This window comes from Aspergillus glaucus, assembly GCF_001890805.1.
Source record: "Aspergillus glaucus CBS 516.65 unplaced genomic scaffold ASPGLscaffold_11, whole genome shotgun sequence".
NCBI classification, from domain to species: Eukaryota; Fungi; Ascomycota; class Eurotiomycetes; order Eurotiales; family Aspergillaceae; genus Aspergillus; species Aspergillus glaucus.
Window position 1 is genome coordinate 903,483 of NW_019170463.1, and position 20,565 is coordinate 924,047.

The 20,565-nt window shown below is 48.4% G+C and overlaps 6 protein-coding genes across 6 annotated transcripts; all 6 read right to left on the reverse strand.

The window, feature by feature from the left end:
* Positions 1-6: 6 nt before the first annotated feature.
* Positions 7-1,144, reverse strand: ASPGLDRAFT_377816 (uncharacterized protein). Its single transcript, XM_022544868.1, has 3 exons — positions 1,039-1,144; positions 843-975; positions 7-679 (listed from the first exon to the last, which is right to left on the reverse strand). The coding sequence occupies exons 2-3, from the start codon at positions 937-939 to the stop codon at positions 186-188; spliced, it is 591 nt and encodes a 196-aa protein (XP_022400759.1). The 5' UTR covers positions 940-975; positions 1,039-1,144; the 3' UTR covers positions 7-185.
* Positions 1,145-1,801: 657 nt separating this feature from the next.
* ASPGLDRAFT_379234 (uncharacterized protein) lies at positions 1,802-2,914 on the reverse strand. Its single transcript, XM_022544880.1, has 2 exons — positions 2,674-2,914; positions 1,802-2,619 (listed from the first exon to the last, which is right to left on the reverse strand). The coding sequence occupies exons 1-2, from the start codon at positions 2,698-2,700 to the stop codon at positions 2,062-2,064; spliced, it is 585 nt and encodes a 194-aa protein (XP_022400760.1). The 5' UTR covers positions 2,701-2,914; the 3' UTR covers positions 1,802-2,061.
* A 215-nt stretch (positions 2,915-3,129) lies between these two features.
* ASPGLDRAFT_82698 (OSBP family protein) lies at positions 3,130-7,119 on the reverse strand (the record flags this gene model as incomplete). The annotated part of the gene is made up of 3 exons (XM_022550177.1): positions 4,380-7,119; positions 3,971-4,324; positions 3,130-3,900 (listed from the first exon to the last, which is right to left on the reverse strand). The coding sequence occupies exons 1-3, from the start codon at positions 6,984-6,986 to the stop codon at positions 3,130-3,132; spliced, it is 3,732 nt and encodes a 1,243-aa protein (XP_022400761.1). The 5' UTR covers positions 6,987-7,119.
* Positions 7,120-7,586: 467 nt separating this feature from the next.
* ASPGLDRAFT_47786 (ATP synthase complex assembly protein ATP12) lies at positions 7,587-9,112 on the reverse strand. The gene is made up of 2 exons (XM_022546755.1): positions 8,603-9,112; positions 7,587-8,524 (listed from the first exon to the last, which is right to left on the reverse strand). Exons 1-2 carry the CDS (start codon positions 8,943-8,945, stop codon positions 7,731-7,733), a joined length of 1,137 nt encoding a protein of 378 aa, XP_022400762.1. The 5' UTR covers positions 8,946-9,112; the 3' UTR covers positions 7,587-7,730.
* A 1,115-nt stretch (positions 9,113-10,227) lies between these two features.
* ASPGLDRAFT_126821 (glycosyltransferase family 2 protein) lies at positions 10,228-12,281 on the reverse strand (the record flags this gene model as incomplete). The annotated part of the gene is made up of 4 exons (XM_022540680.1): positions 10,228-10,344; positions 10,617-10,908; positions 11,244-12,113; positions 12,244-12,281. 4 exons carry the CDS (start codon positions 12,279-12,281, stop codon positions 10,228-10,230), a joined length of 1,317 nt encoding a protein of 438 aa, XP_022400763.1.
* A 6,504-nt stretch (positions 12,282-18,785) lies between these two features.
* ASPGLDRAFT_47791 (SSH4 family protein) lies at positions 18,786-19,975 on the reverse strand. The gene has a single exon (XM_022546756.1). The coding sequence runs from the start codon at positions 19,877-19,879 to the stop codon at positions 18,857-18,859; it is 1,023 nt and encodes a 340-aa protein (XP_022400764.1). The 5' UTR covers positions 19,880-19,975; the 3' UTR covers positions 18,786-18,856.
* Positions 19,976-20,565: the final 590 nt, after the last annotated feature.

Below are 20,565 nucleotides of genomic sequence, written 5' to 3' on the forward strand. Positions count from 1 at the left end.
AATGACTGACTGCTGCCGGGGATCGGCGATTATTTTGGTAGCGGTATATCACGTGATGAATATACGAAACCAGTGTATATTCCAGAAGCAATGTATATATACAGAACAAGATACAAGCTATCTAGTCCGTGCACTCTTCCAGGAGGCGTCTTGCTTAGAGGACTTGGATCTCAACCTGGAACCTATCAACAACCCCGCCTGCCCTTCCCTGATACCTCAGAAAAGGAGATATATAACGCAATAGCAAGGCCCAAAAACAGTACACCAGGAAAAGATGGCGTGTCCACTCTCATTCTCAGGAAAGCATGGCCCATCCTAGGCCCTGCTATCGCATCATTGTACCGAAACTGCCTAGCCCAAGGCTGGCATCCTACCCCTTTCCGAGACGCCTCACTGGTGGCCATTTCAAAGCCCGGAAAAAGGGACCGAAGCTCTCCCCGGACATATAGGTTGATTTCCCTCCTATCAGTTTTGGGAAAAGGCCTAGAGCGCCTCATAGGCCGCCGGTTGGCATGGATAGCAATCAAGCATAAGGTCCTCCATCCACAACAGTTTGGTGCCCTCCCACTCCGCTCTGCCACAGACCTAGCTGCAGCACTGGTCCACGATGTTGAGGAGGCCTGGTCACAGGGCTTGAAATCCTCCATGCTCACACTGGATGTGCAAGGCGCCTTTGATGCTGTCCTACCAGGACGACTGATTGGACGGCTCTGAGAGCAAGCATGGCCTACCAATATGGTCTGATGGGTAGCCAGCTTTACCCAAAGTCGAACAGCCAGCCTGTGCCTAGAAAATCACATGAGCCACAGTTGAGGTTCCTACAGGTCTACCACAAGGCTCACCAATTTCCCCCATCCTATTTATGCTCTTTATCGAACCCATTTTCAAACAAGGCTCCATACGCGCCCGCCGCGGTCGCTTTGGATATGCAGATGACATCTGCCAACTGGTGGCCTCTCATTCCTTGGAAGAAAACTGCACTGTACTTCAGCACTGCACTGAGGAACTCAGGCACTGGGGAGCAAGGGAGGGCCTCACCTTTGATTTCAACAAGACTGAACTACAACACTTCTCACGGGGAGCTAATCACCCTAACCCCACATGCTCTATACACACCCCTCAAGACATACATATAATCAAGCCCCCCTCCCGGCGGTGCAACGTGTTGGTTAGGCATCTGGTTTGACCAGCGGATGAGCTTTGGCAAACACCGCAGGACCCTTGCAGCAAAAGCTAAGCAAACAGCTGCTGGGATCAAATCAATAGCCAACAAAGTCCAAGGGGCCAATGCACGCCTACTGCGGCAGGCCACAGTTGCATGTGTCATCTCAGTTCTATGCTATGGGGCTGAGGCCTGGTGGCCAGGACGACACAGGCCCCGGAACCAAACATATATATCAAACCGAGTCAATTCTGCCCTGTCCCGGCTGGATCGGGTGCTCAGAGAAGCCCCCCCAAAGCACTCTCCCAGTATACCGCTATACCCCTACCTCAGTCCTCCATCGGGAAACTGCCATTCCCCATATAGAGATCATCCTTGACCAGAAACGCGCTGCGGCCAGACTGCAGACTTCTAGATTGGATGATCAACATCCAGTCTTCAGGCGCCTATCCCATTCACAATCCCTCCCTGCAAACACACGCTTAATCCGCAGTCGCCTGCCATGGCTGGAGAGGATAGAACAGACTGATCCTCTGGCCTACCCCCCATGGCAGGCAGAAAACCCTAGAAATACCCAGAATATCTGCCCTACACGAGACAGGGCAGATGTGGCCTTCCAACAGTGGGCTGACACTCGCCCTCCGCTCTCCATGTTCCTGTTCACTGACGGCAGCCGCTTGAACAACTCAGCCACTATGGCTGGTGCAGGTTGGTATGGATACTGGGGTGCACAGAAGCTAGAGTCTGTACAGGGCCATCTCTCCCTCCCACAACATGAGGTCTTCAACACAGAGGCCACTGCAGCTGGTGAAGGGCTAGAGGCCACCATCAATAGTGCCCAAGCCCCCTTCACACAGAACTTATACATCCTCCTTGATAACCAGGAAGCGGCATGACAGCTACAGGGCTGCCCCAGAGGCTCCAGCCAAAGCACCATCCTGGCCTTTCAAGAAGCCGCAAAGGCCTGGCCCAACCGACCCTTCCGATGCCAGGCCATCCCACCCAGACAAGTGCATGTTTGCTGGATTCCTGGACATGCTGGCATTGCAGGGAATGAAACGGCAGACGAACAAGCAAAGAAATGAGCTTGGTCTATCCCATAGAGCCATCCCCCTCCCACAAGATATGCCTGGGCTCGCCCGACCTTGAAGGAGAATTTCTGGCAGCGTTTTGTGTCCTTCTGGGCTGAAAACGCACCACAACAATATCAGGACCTCTCCATCGTCCTGGATAAACGACCCCATGAATTGTCCCTCCCCAGAGCCACCCTCGGTTGACTTATTGCTGCCCGGGCAGGCCATGAAGACTTTGCCCAGTGCCATGAGCGATTTGGGCATGAACACGCGAAGATAGAATGCTTGTGTGGAGGCCCAAAGTCCCCCCACCACTTCTACTACTGCCGAAAAGGCCGCAAGGCATCCCCCCACCCATGGGGGCAGAGACAGGTTGATGAGATCCTGCGATCCAAGTCAGGGATAAAGGACTTCCATGAATGGCTTCAGAATTCTCACTTCTACCTCAAAATTTGCCCCGCACATTAACCAAAAACCCCTTCCTCACACACCCTCTCCCTCCTCTCCCTTCACACCTCCCATCAACCATATACTTCCGCTCCTGCGGCCCAATTCCCATGTGAGCTCCCGCGCGGGAGTGTTGCCAATGTGTATGATAGAATTAGCTTAGCTACTAGATAGGCGATTCCGCTTCGCCCGTCGTATGTTCCGCTCCGGGACCCCGCGACACGTGATCTAGATTTGACACGCGACCGAATTTCCGACGTTAAATACAACAACAACAACAACAACAACAACTACTACTACTACTACTACTACTACTACTACTACTACTACTACTACTGTTGCTACTACTACAGAACAAGATATCTCAGTCTTACCCGCAGGCACACGACTAAAGGCAAGACAAAGTCCTCGTTCCTTGTTGTTTTATTACGTACTTTGTATAGTATTTTAAAAAATATCCTCACTGGCACTCCAGTCCTGCGCTTCTCTGGACTCCCAATACTTCCCATTGTGTGCCCAGTACTCTTCACCAGTCACAGGGCACTGTGCTCTGGTGAACCACTTGGGATGGTACTCCACTCCATTAGCTTCCCGCTCTCTTCGAGTCGCACGTTGTTTCTCCTCGACCCGGTGCTTCTCCTCCGCAGCAAGGTCATATTTACCTTCTTCCATAGCACGCTGATCAGGCCGCAGGCGAGTGTCCGTGGGAGGAAGATAGTTCTTCAGGTTTTCAGGTAGCGCGTTCAACGTGATGACAAAGGGAGTCACGTTGAATGGGATGCCTGTGGGACGTTCATGAGACTGCCAGACCAACAGCGTCTTGGCCGATTCTGGATCTTGAGCAGACACTTGGGCCTCAAAACCGGGAGTGTGGCGAGCATAGATCTTGTCATTCCACCGGCCACCGATACTCCACTTGGGAGACCCGCTGGAATCAACGACCTTGCCCGTCACCTGGTATGCGGATGCAGCTTTCCAACCTCTGGGCTTGAAGTCCAAGTAACAGACCTCCCCGGTATTCCAGTTCTTGATCTCCATCAATCCATAGTTATCCACTGTGGGATTCCCGGTGATGATACCAACAACGGAAGATGTAACCTTCTTCCACGTGTAGAGTTCCTCTCCTCCGGAGACGGGACGCAACTTCAAAAACCATGTACCCAAAAGGTTGATGTCAAAAGATTTTCCGTAGAATTTCGACTTAAGAGCCGATTCACCCTGTGCAGAAAAACTAACGTTAGTCTTGAGTCGAAAGAAAGCAAAATGATTTCGGGACACCACTACTTACATAGTAATCCCACTTGGCCGACTCAGCCCAAGCAGCCCCAATCGGAGGATGGTGGCTGACTTGTTCCACGAAGAAACGATAACCTTTATCCGGCCTCACGTACTCGAAAGTTTCACCCAAGAGCGGATTGAATGGTTTCGCGACACGACCGATGGTGGAAGCGTACTCACTTGCCGCATATGCAGCAACATATACCATACGTTCCATGGAGTCAGATCGATCAGATGCGATGTCAAGGAGGTCCGCGTATTCCAAATCCTCGGCCACACGCTGAAGCAAGGAAGTTGGCTCGTTGAAAGACACAGGGAGCGTCATCTTTGTCATGTCCTTGCCAATCATGGATTTCAAGATTCCCTGAAAAACGAACGTCAGATTTTCGATTTATATTTTGCCCTGGGGGGTAACTTACCCATAAAGAGATCCTTGGTCTGTTGTCGTAATCCAACTTGAGTCTCTCCCGAATGGGTGCTTCATATCCCTTGAATGAAGGCTGGACTTCCCTGTATTTCACAGCCCGAAGCTCACCGTTTGCGTCGCTAGGCTGTTCTTTTTCCTCCTTCTCGTCAGCTTTGGTCAAATCCTCTGCTTCAATCTCGCCCGCATCAAGGGCGTCGAAGAATTCGTCTTCCTCGTCAGAATCAGACTCGTAAAGACTGCACACCCGGGAGCGCCCTCCCTTCTTGGGATTCTCGATATGGCCCGGAAGCTCTTCTGCGTTTTCCTCGGCTTTGACTTGCTGGTCACCAGCATTGGCAGGAGCCTCATCCTCACTGGTGACTTGCACCTGAGGCGAAACGCCCGCGGCGAGGCGAGTGTTATTGGCCGACGCACCCTCCAGCGCTTCCTTGAGCGCTTTCTTAGTCCGGCGTCGTTTCTCCTCGGATTCGCCCATCTTCGACTGAAGTTCTTCATGTTCCAGCGCGACTCGAGCCATACTCTCCTCCCACATGTTGCGAAGATGCGCCTCCCGGCCCAATCGAAAGCGCCAATACGAATCACGATCGCGGGATATCCTAAGGAGGTTCTGAACCAGACTCTTAAGACTGCTCACAGCAGCATCATAGGCGGCCAGGGCTTGTTCGACTGCCGGATCCGAGATGGTCATGTCCGGATTGTTCGACTTTTCGGTTTGCAAGGAGGATGCAACATTTGCAAGCAGTTCAAGTTGAATCTTTGCGGATTGCGCGGTGATGTTCAAGGCATCTTTGTCGCCAGCAGGAACTTCGCGACTGGACGCATAGTCGCCGTAATCATCTTCTTCCCCATCAGGCCCATTACTGGTTGCCCGATTCACATCACTGTGTGGACCGCCTTGCTCAAAGGGGTCGTACATGGACCCTTCCTCGTCTCCAGGTCCGCTCTCCGCGGTAGTACGGGATGTATATTTGCTGAGCTTTGAGCCGCTGCTGTTCGGTACCTCTAGCGACGGAGGAGCCAAGCCCTTCGTTTCACCTGAGGATTCGAGCTGTCGTCCCTCGGACTGGTCGAGTTTCGCTTGACGAAGTGCCTCGGCATCCTGGTTCTGGCGTCTCTCTTCCTCTTTAGCTTCGTCCTTGGCCCACTGGATGGCATTGTTCAAGGTCCAAAACCAGCGCTTCGCTTCCACGACGTGATTCGCTTTGAGGTGGTATTTAACGGACGATTTGCCGTGGATTTCAAACCGTGTCTTATCCTGCGGATCCATATTCAACCTCGCGATTTTCATGTTGATCGCACCACGGCAAGCAGAGCCAGCATCATCTTGGTGCTTGTAGTAACTCAACACTCCGTCCTCAAGGACGAACCACCGTAGCTTATAGCCGGTAGTATAGTTCGTCCACTTCTTCAAGTACCCTCTCATTTCGCGCGAGTCCTTGCCCGCCAAAGGAGGCTCACCAATAGATGACCGGCCGGCGAGAGCCTGTGCGGTATTGTTTCCCAGAATGGCTTTCTCCTGGATGCCGCGCTGCGCAATGGCGGCAGCCGGTGATTTCTTCAGAATGGCTTTCGTCCGGTCGTCCTTGGTGACATCCTGCGGCAACTTGCCTTTCTTATCACGACGGAAGGGATCGGCTCCATGCATCAAGAGAATCTGGATAAGTTTCGTGTCCTTCTTTCTCGCCCCCTCGTGCAGCAAAGTCCCTCCGGACTGCGCTGTGACGGGATCTGTGACGAGTTCCAAGCTGTTCACATCAATGGTCCCTTCCACCCGGGGCTCTTCCAGAAGCTTTTCCAATTTTTCATGTTGCTCCTGGGTAATTATGGATTGAATTTCTTGAGTCTTGCTGTCAATAAACAAGGACCGTGCCAGCTGCAGCTGCTGGAAAATCTCTGGAGTCCGGGCGAAATCGAGAGCAGTCTGACCGCGGTAGTTAACCAACGAGTCATTGACAGCCGGTCGATTTAATAATTCTCGCACCAGCGGACCTCTACCAAGCTGTGCAGCAAGGTGGAGCGCCGTATTGCCATCACGATCTCGCGCATTGATATCAACGTCATTCCCTGCAGACAGAACGTATTCAACCACCTGCGGCTCGGCGCATTGGATGGCCAAGTGGAGGACGGTGGTCCCAGAAAGAGTGCCCGCACCCTGGGGATCTTTGGCTTCCTTGATTGCCTTGTAAATAGCCGTTATATCTCCGCTCCGCAGAATCTCAAATAACCGGAACGTCCTCACGGATTGTTCGAGAGACACGCTTCCGCCCTCAGCGCCCTGTGGGATCGAAGGCAACTTCTCAAACGTATCTCCACCATTCTGGCTAGAGGCGGCAGGGTCCAGGGAGCCATCAGCGGACGTCGGCGGGGAAGTAGTTGTCTCCTGGCGAGACATTCGGCGGCCGTTGCTTCGCGACATGGTTATGGGGGAGCCCAAGAAGCCATCGTTATTCACGGCGGAAGGGGAGTTGGTGGATTCGAGCGAGCCTCTGTCGCGATTGGCGACCTCTTCGGGGATCTCTTCGCTTCGCGACTTGTCCCGATGCAAGATGGAAAGGGCCAGCGAACTCCCGGAGCGCTTGTGTCTAAGGGGTAGGGGCATTGTTAGCAGCGGTTTTTCGCCTGATTCCAGTGGTATGTAGGCTATGTTCCATCAAAGATCTATCGCGACGGCACAGCGGAAGGTCATTGAATGGCCACCTGGACGGGTTCGATGGTTCCTTGAGAGTAATGGCTTCGTTTCTCAATCACCATCTGCAGCCATATATATAGTTGAACGAATCACCCAGACGATGACACGGCTTGCCATCGCGATCCATGGAACTGGAGAGGTGTCCCAGAGAAATGACTTACCCTTCGCCTGTTTCCGACATATCTCACACTCGCCACTTGACGCCAATAGGTCTCTGGTACATATACGGACAGAAGGGGGTGAGGTTTAATAACGAGCAACTCGAAACAATAGCGGGATGAATAGAAATGATTCCTTTTCAAGGGATAATTCTCAGAGCTGCAAGTGGCGAGGATGGGTGTCCCCCTGATCTCGAAGGGGTCCGTTGCGATCTCCATCTTCACATGGTCCCGCCTTGGCAAGTTTCTATGGAATCATAGGATCGCTACACTGTACTACTATATAGCACGATTACTCCGTATATTGCGGTAGATATTCTACGAAATATACAGAGTTTGGTGGTCGTTTGAAGTTCAGGAAGTGATTCATTCTTACTGTGTCGTATGTGTCAATTTTAATATATTACACACAATGCATATATTTACAGTCTCTCATCAAGAAAGGTATCTAATTTAGAATACAAGAGTCTATACAAACGTTTCAGACCCGTGACATTTATCGAGTCTCCCCGCTGACCAAGACAACCACACTGCCCAGCTGCCTCTTAACGTCCTCCTTGTCAACATCGTGGGTATCTTCCACCTCACCCCACATGTCAGTCTGCCACCTGACTTCCAAGGTCGATGCTTCAGCGGCCTCCTCGATACCGAACCTTCTCTGCTCCACGTTCTGCGCGTGGCGGAAGTTCTCGCTCCATTCAGCCACCAATCTCGCGGCGATGAGTAAACTCTTGGAACCGAGTACTCCTCGCTCGAAGCCGGCTAGATCATAAGCCTGGAGGTTGTAGATCCATGTCTTTATAATGTCTTTCGTAGCCTGCGGTTGAGAAGCCGGGATAATGCTGCCCTCATCCAGGATAGGTTTGATTTCAATCCCTGGCCAGACCTTGGTGCTCAGATACGCAATAACGTCCCTGGCCACTCGTTCCTGGACATCACGGAGACTCTCCTTCTTCTCGCCCTTCTCATCCACTTCCGGTGGCGAGTACGGGTTCTTCTCCGGAACCCAGCAAAGCAATGTATCGGTATCTAGATATCGCATGGTAGTCCTCACGATTTGTTCCCTGGTGGTGGTCTGGCCTTGCGCATCTTCCCGAGCAATGTCCGCTCCCCGTGCAGTCAACGAAGTCAACGGGATCAGATGATGCTTCAGGGCTTGTTGGGCTGAAGTCATTACATCCCACTCCAGAGCAATCGCGTGTGCCAGATGAGGCTTGGTTGGCGGGATCGAAAGAATATCCTTGGTCGGCGTCCGGACAGGTCTGGTATCAAGCAAAACTTGATATTCCTCTGGAAGCGCATAGCATGGTCAGCTTTCCATTCAGCTCCTCGCTTTCTTTCTTTTTTTCTTTCTTTCATACAACGTACCCGGCTTCTTTCTAACATCGACATTTTTCCAAAACCGTTTTTTGAGAGCAGAAGGTTTCGATGGTCGCGCCGGAGTCTCTTTTTCAGTTCCGGCAACCTTCGCTTCTTCCTCTGTTGCTTGTTGCTGTTGCTGTTGCTGTTGCTGCTCCTGTTTTTGCTGCTCCCCAAATTCTCGCGCCGGTGCAGGGGCTTTCGGGGGAGGTCCATGAGCTGTAATAGGATGGGCAACGGCTGTCCTCAGCGGGGAAAAATGGAAAAAGCGAGCTGTTGATGCATTACGTCGAACAGCCGTGGAAAACAACTGCAATGAAAGAGTCGCGGGGGAGCGAGTGAGTATCGTCATCGCCGTTTCGTACAATCAGAAAGTGAATCCGCCTGACAGTGCGACACAAGGGTTGGCAAATGAAATGATAAATAAAAGTGAGACAAAAGTATCAGGTGTAATTATGCTGTAGCTGAAAGAGAGCTTGTCTGAATGAACCGTCGAGTTGCCGACGGAAAACATCAGCGGGCCCAGATTGCCACAAGCGCCACATTCTCCGCAATTCGATGTCTCTGATCCATACCATTATTGTTATTCCTCATGCCTCATAGCACATGAGAAGTGTACATCAGCAACTTGATTTCATTATATTTACGCCATATTGCAGAAACTCTGATGGTTGCGAATATTGCTTTGTCACTGCGCTGACGATCCCTTTGACGTGAGTGAGCATATGACAATTGAACCAAAACTGAAATGGATTTTTTTTTTTTTTTTTTTTTTTTTTAATATATATATATATTTAAGTCATAAGAACAGGATACATTAGCTATTATGCCATAGTTGACATGAGAGCAAACAATAGAATAGAACTTGAATCAAAACAAAAAGCCGCCCATAATCTTTTCAGTCTAATATGAAAACAGATCAATCCCTGTTCAAAAGGTATTAGTGGTATCCAAGCGACGGGGCGAACCTGCCCACGCCTCTGTAATTTACAGATTAACCTCATGTAATTGAGGCCCCGCCGTATCCTCTGTTCCCTCTTGTCTTTCTGGTCTCGTCGAATGAGCACCCAAGTTATTGGTGGCCTGACACCGTCAACCCTCATGACGGAACGAGCGAACGAAAACAAGGCAGGGAAGAGAAAACAGAAAACACAATGCTCAAAAAAGGTGTAAGGGAAAAGAAGAAAGGGGAACAGAAAACGAGACAGGAAGTCTGGGTATTAAAGTGACGGAGCAATGCGTAGAACTGAAATGGTATATCGCAGAACCCCATTTGCGAAAACCAACTCGATTAAAACAGAAAACGAGAAGAGAAAATTGGGAGAAGATGCCGAACGTTGCGTGACGTCTGGAATCCTATCCGAGGATTCATGTTGGTCATCTTTCCAGATTAGGACATCATCAAGGCATTTCGTCGTAAGCATGTATAGAGATCAATGGCCAGCTGTCACACGTTGGCTTGATACAGCGCCAGCAACATGGTTTCTTGCGTTGTCTCGCTCTAGATTGACTCGGTTCGGTTCGAGTAAGATATTTGATTGAACGGGAAGGCAGCGTACCAACGGATGTTAGTGTCGGCGGTTCGGTAAAGGATGGGAGGCCGGCCAATCATTCGTCGACCATGCGGAAGCCATTTATTGAGTGACGAAGTTGGGGTAGTAAGGTCGCTGCTTCATGCGGTCGATACTCGTACGCTTCTTCATACGTTCTGCGTCATAGTCATCGGCTCCATCTCTGCTACCCCATGCGGTCTGTAAGTTGATCCAAGAGTTAGCCATGCATGATTATCAAAGTTGGAGATGAATTCTTTGTTAGGCAAGAGCAAGCCCATTGGCTGAACCATGTGGTAGGATCATGCATTATGGTGTATTGCGAGAGGGGTTGAACACGGGAATGCGACGTGAATGGACAAGGTTGTAAACCACCAAGGGCTAGAACTCATCATCCAGTGCCCCAAGAGCTCAGGGCGCTGCAAGAGAAATGTGGAGGGTGGGAAAGGAGGGCTGTGTATTTTGGAACTTACCACATTGAGAGTTAGCACCGCGTATATTTTGATAATCCCGTGGAGATAACCGAATAGGATGGATACGGGCAGTAGCAAAACATCGACTGGATAACGAATGTAATGACCGACAAGTTTAATGAATTTGCTGACAAACATCCACAGTCCCAAGGCTTGCATTGCCAAGGTATGCCATTCCTCGCCCCATGACACGAAGGCTTTGTGGCAGAGCAAAAGGAGCAACAAGTCGCTGATAAGAGCGGGAGGCGACAGGGTTGTCAAATGGACGGCGTAAGCGCTCCAAGGCTGGCGGCTGGTGGCACAGACACGTTAGCGTTGCGGCTTAAATGAAGATGCGTGTTTTGGTTGCTTTAGATTATGTGCCTCGCCAGAAATGGGAACCACACCCGCGTCAACCTACTTCATGATGATTCGGTCTTGATCACGAATTCCTTGGGCAGTTCGTTCACCGTTTCACCGTTTCATAGATTAAGACGCGTCGTGTTCATCCACTGGACGGCAAAAATGAACGGGGCAAAAAAAAAAAAAAAAGTGGAAATAATTTCCACATCCAGTGCAGGGATCACTCAAAAAATTTTGTTCGGCGGAGATCCGAGAGAAAGAAGAAAAAGAGAGCAAAATACTTACTACCAAATATGCTTTTCATGAAACATGCTGGTCAGGTTACTGCGCCAGTTGCTTCGCGACCACCGTGCACACTGCTTCAGGAATTTGGGGTTGTCTTCGAGGGTAGTTTGAACTTCGGCCTCGGGATGGTACTGCATGAACGTTTCCCAGCCGTGAGAAACCATCCAACGAGTGATGAAGTTGTCGTCGTCCGCATTCAATTGGTATTTGCCAAACCACCATTCCTCGTTGGTGAAAGCGTAAGTGAACACATCATCTTGAAGGATCTTGGTCCGATAGGCAACGCTGCGTCCAGACATGCAAGGAAGACCACCATCGATATGCGTCGTAGATGCACAATCAAAGTTCCGTCGCTCCAAGTACAGAGCCCCGAGGAAGTTGTAGATGCGCTGCGAGAAAGTTGGGGAAGTCGCACGGCGCAAACGTTGGCAGGTGACTACACCACCGTACCGCTCATCCTTTTCGAACGGGGCCAAGATCCAAGGCATAACGGTGCGCGGCCAACTCACGTCGTCATCGGCGAACATGGTGATGGCCGTCCGGACTTCTGGGATAGCACGAGTCATTTGGCGGCGTTTGTTGGGATGAGTGACGGTAAAGAGACGGATTCTCGACTTGGAGGCAGGCATTGAACTGAGCATGTTCTCGGCTTTCTTTCGATTGGCCTCGATGGTGACCAGCAGAAGCTCGTACGGCCGGTTATCAAGAATGGTTCTGATTGTCTCGACCAATTCATCGCCACAACCTTCCAGCGTCGGGATGATTACCGTGACATCCTGGGCGGTCAATTTCGGGGTTTCGGGAGGAGGAATCGGTTTGAAAGTCCAGAAGGAGAACAGGTTGATCATCAAACGTAGATAGCGATAGAGACTGCGCGGACCTCTTGGTCAGTTTCTTTTTCTTTTTCTTTGATTTCTTTTCCTCTTTTAAATTTTTTTTTTTAATAAATTTTTTGCTTTCTGTTGTTTTTCTCAGGCAAGATAGTATTTAAACTACTTACAATACAGCGAGAAAAGCTCGCATAAATGGGAATGCCATGGTTTCGAGAAAGAAGATCCCGGAGCTTTCCCCGTCTCAACCAATAGATCTGTTGTTTTCTCAATTCTTGATCTTGCCAATCGTTTTCTGGTTCAATGACGACAGTAATGTGTTCCAAAGCAGAGGCGATTGGAATGATCTTCGATAGTAGAAGATTGAAAGAGAGTAGGAGGCAGATGAAGGGAGGAGAGAGAGAAAGAGGAGAGGGATGAAGAACGAGGAAAGTGTGAGAAATGAAAGTTAAAACGAATGTCTGACCGAAGAGGAAGAGAGCTTCTTCAGTCCGAAGGCAACAGAAAAGAGAAAAAAAAAAAAAAGAAGAAGAAGAATCCGGATGGGATTGCAGTTAAGTTGAGGCAAAGTCGGGACTTGAAATATCAACAGTACAGATGCGCATCCATTGGGCGATTTTTATTTGCTGGAGATGAAGTGGTGCGGCAGGGGAATTGGCACATGCTGGTCCGTACACTTTTTTTTTTTTTTTTTTTTTTTTTTTTTTTTCGGTGTCTTTCTCCTTAACTGTCTTACTCCGTATCTTCTCAATATAAGCCTCTTCATCTGCGCATCTATATCTTTTGTTGCTTTTTTTTTTTTTTTTTGTCGCCAATTGGTGAAATAATAACCAGGATAATGAGCTCCAGTTCCTTTTGTCATTTTGAGTGTCATGCAGGCTGTATTTTTGCCTCGTGCGTCAAGCCCGAGGGAGAGACCCTGGATCTAGATGGACTTTGGCTGATAAGTGGAGATAGTGGGGAAGGGGATTGGCGGCGGCCCATGCAGCTAGACTATGTACAGTGACATGGTCCATGAGTGGGGTGGGCGGTACCGTATTGTAACCTCAGAGCTCTCCGAGAGACTCGTTTGCCGCCGGGGGGTGGGTCCTGTTGGTACGGTACGAGTACGGAGATAATTTTCTTTTGTCCCGTGACGGCTATTGTTCTTTTTTAAACAATAACAAAATACTATGATGGCCATCGGAGTGACTGAGTCAGAAGCGTTTACGACTCCGTACTTGTACTACTACTACTACTACTACTACTACTACTACTGCTATGTAGAGTAGTCTACAGAGTACGTAGAGTAAAAGTGCAGACGGAATACTCCGTACTCCCGTACTTGTACAGATGCCGATGGGCCGACCGAGTGAAGACATCCTAATGGTTAATTTATCAGTGGAGGTGACATTAGTTTACTTCCTCGGGGAAGGCAAATTGGGAAAAATCTAAATTAGGACAAGAGACTTTGACGCTACGGAGCATGTACATATTCCTACGTACATAACCGGAGAGATATGCTCAGTATTACAGAGTTACAGGTGGAGAATTGATTGAGCATAGCCATCTGACTACCGGACATTTTACTTTATTCTCCTCGTCAAATGTATTGCCTTTCCTTTATCATGGTCGACCTCTGTAGTAGTCAGCCCTTGTAGAGTGGTGGCTATCGGACTATGCGCGTCGTCGTACGGACGGGAACTCCGACCTTTCCTCTTCGGGCGCCACATGCAGCATACATTGCCCGGGTCGATTAAAAAAGGTGTGGCCAGGTAAGAAAATATTTTAAATAGAAATGCAGAGCAAAAAGGAAAATCCCGGCTGATTCCACTCTCTTATGATCTTCAACATTCCCCTTGTTACTAGTATCATCATATGTCTAGACCTCGTGATTTTATTTTTGACTTTCTTGTTCATGTTGGTCCAAACTCGACGTCAATTTCGGCCGATGCGCTGAACTAAGGTTTAGAACTGACGTTTTCAACATTCTTCATATGTACATAGTTACATAGTAAAAGTGATAGGCAAAATTCAAACAAGAAGTCGTGGTAGATAAGGTTTGAGTAAGGCACATGAATTTTGCGCGTGTAGAGTATGGATTTCTGACTCGCGGCTACTATCCAAATTCGGCACTGCCGCAGCACGGGACTCACTCCCGAGTAACTCCATATAGAAATAATATCGGAGAACAGAGTAAATTAATACGTGTTCTAGATTCCTGTTTGTATCGGAATGTAGTAAATAGGGGAACTCAGTAGCGATGAACTGTTTAACCTATTCGTCAAAGATTAGAGAATGCATGGAAAGTGAGGACAAAAGTACGCATGAGAGTGGGATAAGAAACGAGAAGCTGCGTAATAAATGGGCTGTCCTTACTCCATCTGGACAAGGCACGCAATTTAAGCTAAGACCACCCACTGCGAACTAGAGATCAATTCATCATCGGCCGTTAATGTCCGGAGAAGTGTCATCTTTCCCAAAATATAGCCCCGTCCGAAATGAACAACGAATTGCCATCTGCAGTTAACCGGCTAGTATAACTCTATACCGAGTAATGTCTAGACGCCTCTATCTAATTACCGGCATCGATGGTGTTTCAGGATTCCGGGCCTTTTTGGGGCACATACAGAAGATAGCCCAAGAAAAGAAAAAGAAAAATAAATAAAAATGACAATAATAAACAAATAAAAAAATAAAACGGTCACAACGGTGATCCTAGCGGCGATCGTCCAACAGCATAGCGACAATGGTAGACTGGATGGATCATGAAGCTTGAGTGGATAATGCCGGCCGTGCTGCAATAGGCTGACAGCAAATTGATTTAGTCGAGACCATTCCCCAGACGTGCAAGAGAGCGCGGGAGGTTGCTGTAGAGTCTATTTTCATAGTGCGGGATTCTCCTTCCAGTCTGATATTTGCTTAGTAGATCTCTGAAATGAAATGCGCATGAACCGAGTACGTACAAGTACCTTGCACTCCGTAGTTCTCGGGATAAAGTCAGGAGCACGGGTGCATAACGGACTTGATTTTATGCCCAGAGTAAGCCAACCCCATAACCTGTAGGTTCATGAAATAAGGTACTCTCACACGGGCCATTTGTTGTCCAGTTCACCGGCATAATTTCCACATTGACCAAAATATTTCCCCCTATCCGCCAATCAAGGCCAGTCGTGTAAGTTTACGAAAAAAGAAAAAAGTACCCTACACTTCACTTGACGACGGAGATTAAAAGCAATTACTAGGTGATTGACACAACAATTGACCCGCATAAGGCCATTGCCGCGCCAAGGGCCAGCAAGGACCAACAGAGCTCGTGCTGATGGATGCAAAGAGGAACAGCGCCGTTTCCATCAGGGATGAAAAGCGAAGATTCCCATGCACCTTACTGGAAAGGGTTATCGCAAACGGCCATAATATTGCGAGTGCATAACTACTAGTAGCTATGTATTCCATATATAGCAGGTTGCTTTGATAGTTTTGAGAAAAGATGAGTTTGGTTAAACCCAGAGTAGAGCCGTGTAAGATAGGAGAGAGACGGTGTATCGTCTATACCCCTGGGAATGTGAAAAGTGATTTGCATATATAGAAACCATGATAATATAGTATCTACTATATCTACCATATACCCTTTTTGTCCACGAGCATCCCTATCTATGCATGCATGATAGTAACCACATAAGTACTCTGTACTACATAGTCGGGAAAGAACCCGAGATCCAGCCACTTGTCACCGGGTTGGTTGTTCCAATATCGTGTCAACACATGTTATCAAATAACAGATAGCAGCTAAAAAAGAAGACAGTGCATACTCTGTACACTGTACTCCGTACAAACACACCCTACAGAGTAGTCCTCCGTTCCTAATACATAGTAGCGCTTTGAAACAGACGCGTACTCTGTATCTCGGCTGCACGGACTCAGGACTGGACTCCGCCCCGACACGCTCCACCCGTATCCGGGAATGGCCGAACCAAGACCCATTATTCCACTGGGCGACTAAGCCGGAGTATTTCCGTACATAGTACAGGCTCTATACGGAGTACGGACACTGTACGGAATATGTACCTGCACCCATAGTAGCCCGTACTCATTTTTATTATCGTCGCTGCTGCTGCGACTATGAGTATTGTTACTATTGCTACTCCGTACTGCATAGAGGTATCATGTATCAATAAGTTTCTCATTATTTTGCGGCTGGAGGACTTTTCAACTCACCGGGCCGCGGTAGGTTAGTTGATCCACTTATCGGTGCACTGTCCACCTGACCCCATATTTGACGGGCTTATTTCGCGGGATGTCAATACGAGCCTCTTCTCTCTTCCTCTGTCTACCTCCAGAGCATGCTGTTGGACGACAAGAACATAGTGTCAGCCGGGAAGTCGGAAGATGGAGCCTTTAAGAGAATAGAGATACTCTGTCCTCGATGACATGCATTGTACGTCGTCGATCCAAACGCCAAACCGTGTGTTCCTTTTGGCGATCAATCATACCGGATGGCACACTTCGTGTAGGATGAGCACATTCAGCAGTCAAGATAAAAGTTATTTTCTTGCAATGATAATGATCAAGAGCCCAGCATCCGCTCAATCTTTCGTCATATCTTCCCCCTCCTTCCCCCCTCCTTCACGGAGTCCTATGAGGTTGAGAGTTTTGAAAATCTTCTTACTCTGTACTCCATAATTGTCCGTGCAGATCGTACTTTTTTGCGCTTGGAAGAGGAATAAGCTCGTAATTCATTGCTCTGCTGTTGTCGTATCGTATCCATACCCTCTCAGTAGTCTGCTTGTTCTCCTCCGCGGTGGAGTTCGTTACTTGGTTGATATTGTGGGACTTTGAAATTGAGTTGTCCGTACGGAGTACGGAGTACAGAGTCAGTACCGTGCGAAAATTATGGGGACCGGTTCGTTGTACGGCATTGTACATTGCTTCCCCGAAGTGCTTTTGACAGACTGTGACGGCGGTTGGTTGCGACACGGCATGTCTTCGTACAAGTACTGTATTATCGGTACGAGAATTTCCCCATTCTTTCTGCCTTGGCATCATTGAATCTGCTAGAGCGCTGATTGGCCAGTTCCTAAAAAAGAAAGAAAGCTCCTGCCACTTATGTCCACAGCTTGGTGGCCCATGCTCTCCAGCCCTTGTCTCCGTTAAGTTTAGTGTGGTTGGTATAATTATGTATCTAGAATTTAGTGGCGCTTGGCAACTGCAGCCCCTCGTGCCGAGTCGAGCCTGTCTCCACTGTGACCTCCGTGGAGATATGAGTAAACTACATGACTATGGGTCAAAAAGAGTGCTGTATTGTTCATTTTAAAAGCAATTCTGATAAAGGCATTATCACACAAAATAGTCGGGGAAGATCCCGAATAGCACAATGGGCTTGTTACTAGCTGATATCGAGGACATACGGATGAATTCTCGTTTACTCCGGTCAATCTGGTCTCGACTCTTCCAGCGTCAGAAATGGTGGAGAAAGCTAATGATAATGATAATAATATTTATTGTAATTAATTGTTCTCGGGGTACGGAGTAGCACATCATATTGAAATTCAAGTTAGATCAACGGCAATAACACGAATGAATAGACAGAGACTTGTGATTCTAAGGATTGATAGAGGTAGCCCTTAGAAAGTGAGGACGTGATTAACTAATTCAAAATCTCTCTGTACTCCGTACTCTGTATTCTATGAATAGCCAAGGCATATAGTTACATACTCCGCAGAGGTTATGTCAACAGTATTCTCTTGCATCCCATTGGCTGTTCAGTAGTTCTGTATCTTAACTTCATTCCAAGCTCGGTCCTCAATTCATACTCATGGATGAAATCATGGTCAATGCAAAAAGTATCTCTTTAACCGGAAAGAAAAGTGTGATAGGACATAGAAAAGGACAAGAAAAGAAAAGAGAAGAGAAGAGAAGAAAGAAGGCGAGGAGTGTGGGCGTGTTTTTGAGCCGCTTACAGCTTGATACAAGACTGTGGTGAGACACCATCAAATGAGAAAGAAGCAGACGTCGAGATTGGCAAGTTTGGCATATTGACATGCAAACACTACATTCTAGACCATGGGATTAGTATCCCTGTCTTAAAGAATCAAATCATGCTATATTCGGCGTTCTTCAAATCTCCCACTTGGATTGACCCTACATCGAGGTACTATACATAGCAGGACTATGTAGCATGATGAATACGGCTCAATTCCCATGATAGGATGTCATGACGTCAAGTAAGCCCACTGCAGATGTATGTCACCACTCATCGTACTTGTCCCCCTGGATCCGATGTAATAACAATACTCCTAAGCATAAATACCTATAGGGAACAGATCAGCTAGTGACGGGGCTGCATCGCGTGCTTCCCCCCGAGAAACTAATGTCCGTGTCTAAATCAGCGAGAATCCTGGTGGAATCATGTGCCTTCGGATGCACACACGACTCGGCTGTCGGGACGTTGTTTTCTAGAACCAGGCGATTTAGCTCGCAGGCATGTGATATAAATAGTAACAGAAGCTGATTTTCGTACGATTATGAAGAGGCTTACTACTATGAGGCACTGTCGTGTTGGCTGATCGACGCAGCAGATGCAAAAGGGAAATGCGTACTTCAGATGCGTCATTATTTAGAAATACAGAAGCTAGGGCTTGTTTTTATTAATCGTAATCACATAATTAGCTGATTAGATGCAGGCACTGACAGGCAAAGACAATTAAGCGACGAGAACGTGGAGGGAGGGGCAAAAAAAAAAAAAAAAAAAAAAAACCCAGAAAGAAAGGGACCCTGGCCGTATCACTGAGATGAATATAGATATCACGTAGATCTCCATAGCCATCCTGTAGGGTCAAAGCAAACTGTGAAGTTAACGCCTCCAAATAAACCTACAGCTCCGTATAGGTCATAATCACCCTCCAGGCCCTCAACGCTCCCAGCATCTGCATCGACTTGTTCATGAAGATTCCAGCCTCCCTCACGGTGGCCATTGCGAGTGAAGAAAACGTCCACAATTAGCTTCTTTCCCATATTCCTTGAAACCACCTTGTCTGGGAGAGAGAACGTCATCCCCAAGCCAACAGTCTCACCCACTTTGAACTCATGTGTGAAATCCCGTCCGCCCCATGAGTCATTAACAAACCGACACCCGTCATCAGAGAAAACCCCGAGACTTCCTCTCTCCCATCCAGGAGACCGCCAGGATGGATATGGCTGTGCCACAAAGCCAATTGAAACCCCGCTAGAATTGGCTGGCCCAGGTCCGTCTCCGAGCCCTAACAGTGTGACCTCAAAGTAGATCGTCTTCTTGGCTCTTCCCAACACCAAGGGCGAATCCTCGATAGGGAAATAGAGAGGCAAGTGGGTCAGGGCAACGCAGTCCCCATTCATATCTCTTGTAGAGCCCTTCCATCGACCAGGAGATATGGATGACAATTCCCCGCGGAACTCGGTCGACAACATAGGACGAAGGTCATGTTGCTGGACAGATTGAAGGACTGCCGGAGATGGCTTCACAGGCCTCCAAAGGGGGGTACTATTACAAAATGCATGAGCCCGCTCTGCATCGGTACTCGGTGCATTTCCAGCGTTGGAGTTGAAGTAACTTATCACTGGTGCTGGTGGGAACGTGCTAGTGTCAGGTACTGCATCCTGCCAGTTGTGATAGGGGGGTGGGGTCGTTTCTGGTACACCAGCAAACCCTTGAGCAAGAGGTAGAGCTTTTGATGATGAGGACTGAGAATCATGATAGCTCGGTGGTTCCTTTTTGATTGAATCGTCCGCCATGTGGTCTTTCGGAGGTTGGGGCGGTGACTTTAGTGAATCCTGAGGCGTAACGTTCATCGTACCCCCCGTTACGTCCTGAGTCGCTCTCCGACCCCTGGAAAACAACGACAGACAAGACACCATATCGCAAAGTTTGGGTGTTTTCTGATGGTTTTTAGTTTCGATGGGAGGTTGTTGTCCCAAGTGTGGCTATGACACATTTCTATGGTTACATCATCAATGTTAAACCATACGGCGCTTATGCCTATTAGGTTTCTCTTTTCTGCCTACTCACCAAGTACACATTACCATCATTAATTGCAATGGTAACTTATCATGATGGGCCTAAGCTAAGTCTCAATTCAGTTACATAGTACTACTACACCAGTACGCAGTGATACCAAATATGAGTTCTTAAAATCCAACAGGGAGCAAGTGATACCTGTCAATGTCGTGAAGTAAGTGAAGTCAATAGATGAGATATTTGTACCTGGTCCATTAAAGTGTCATGTCATCTAAGTCGGGCTTGGCAGCGTCATGTCATTCCGATAACAAATATCTGATCCACCAACAAACGATCAAGAAACCATCCACTACTATTGTTTTGTGTGTCTTTGGGTCCAAAGCCATGGCACGCCAAAGAGGAATGTCGAATGCGTCCTCTGCAGTCTCTTCTTCCTCCTCCCCAGGCCAAAACCAGGTATGAATGGCGCCCCTCCTCCCGGGTTCACCGCCGCGAGAAGGTGAGATCCTAATCCCCGGAG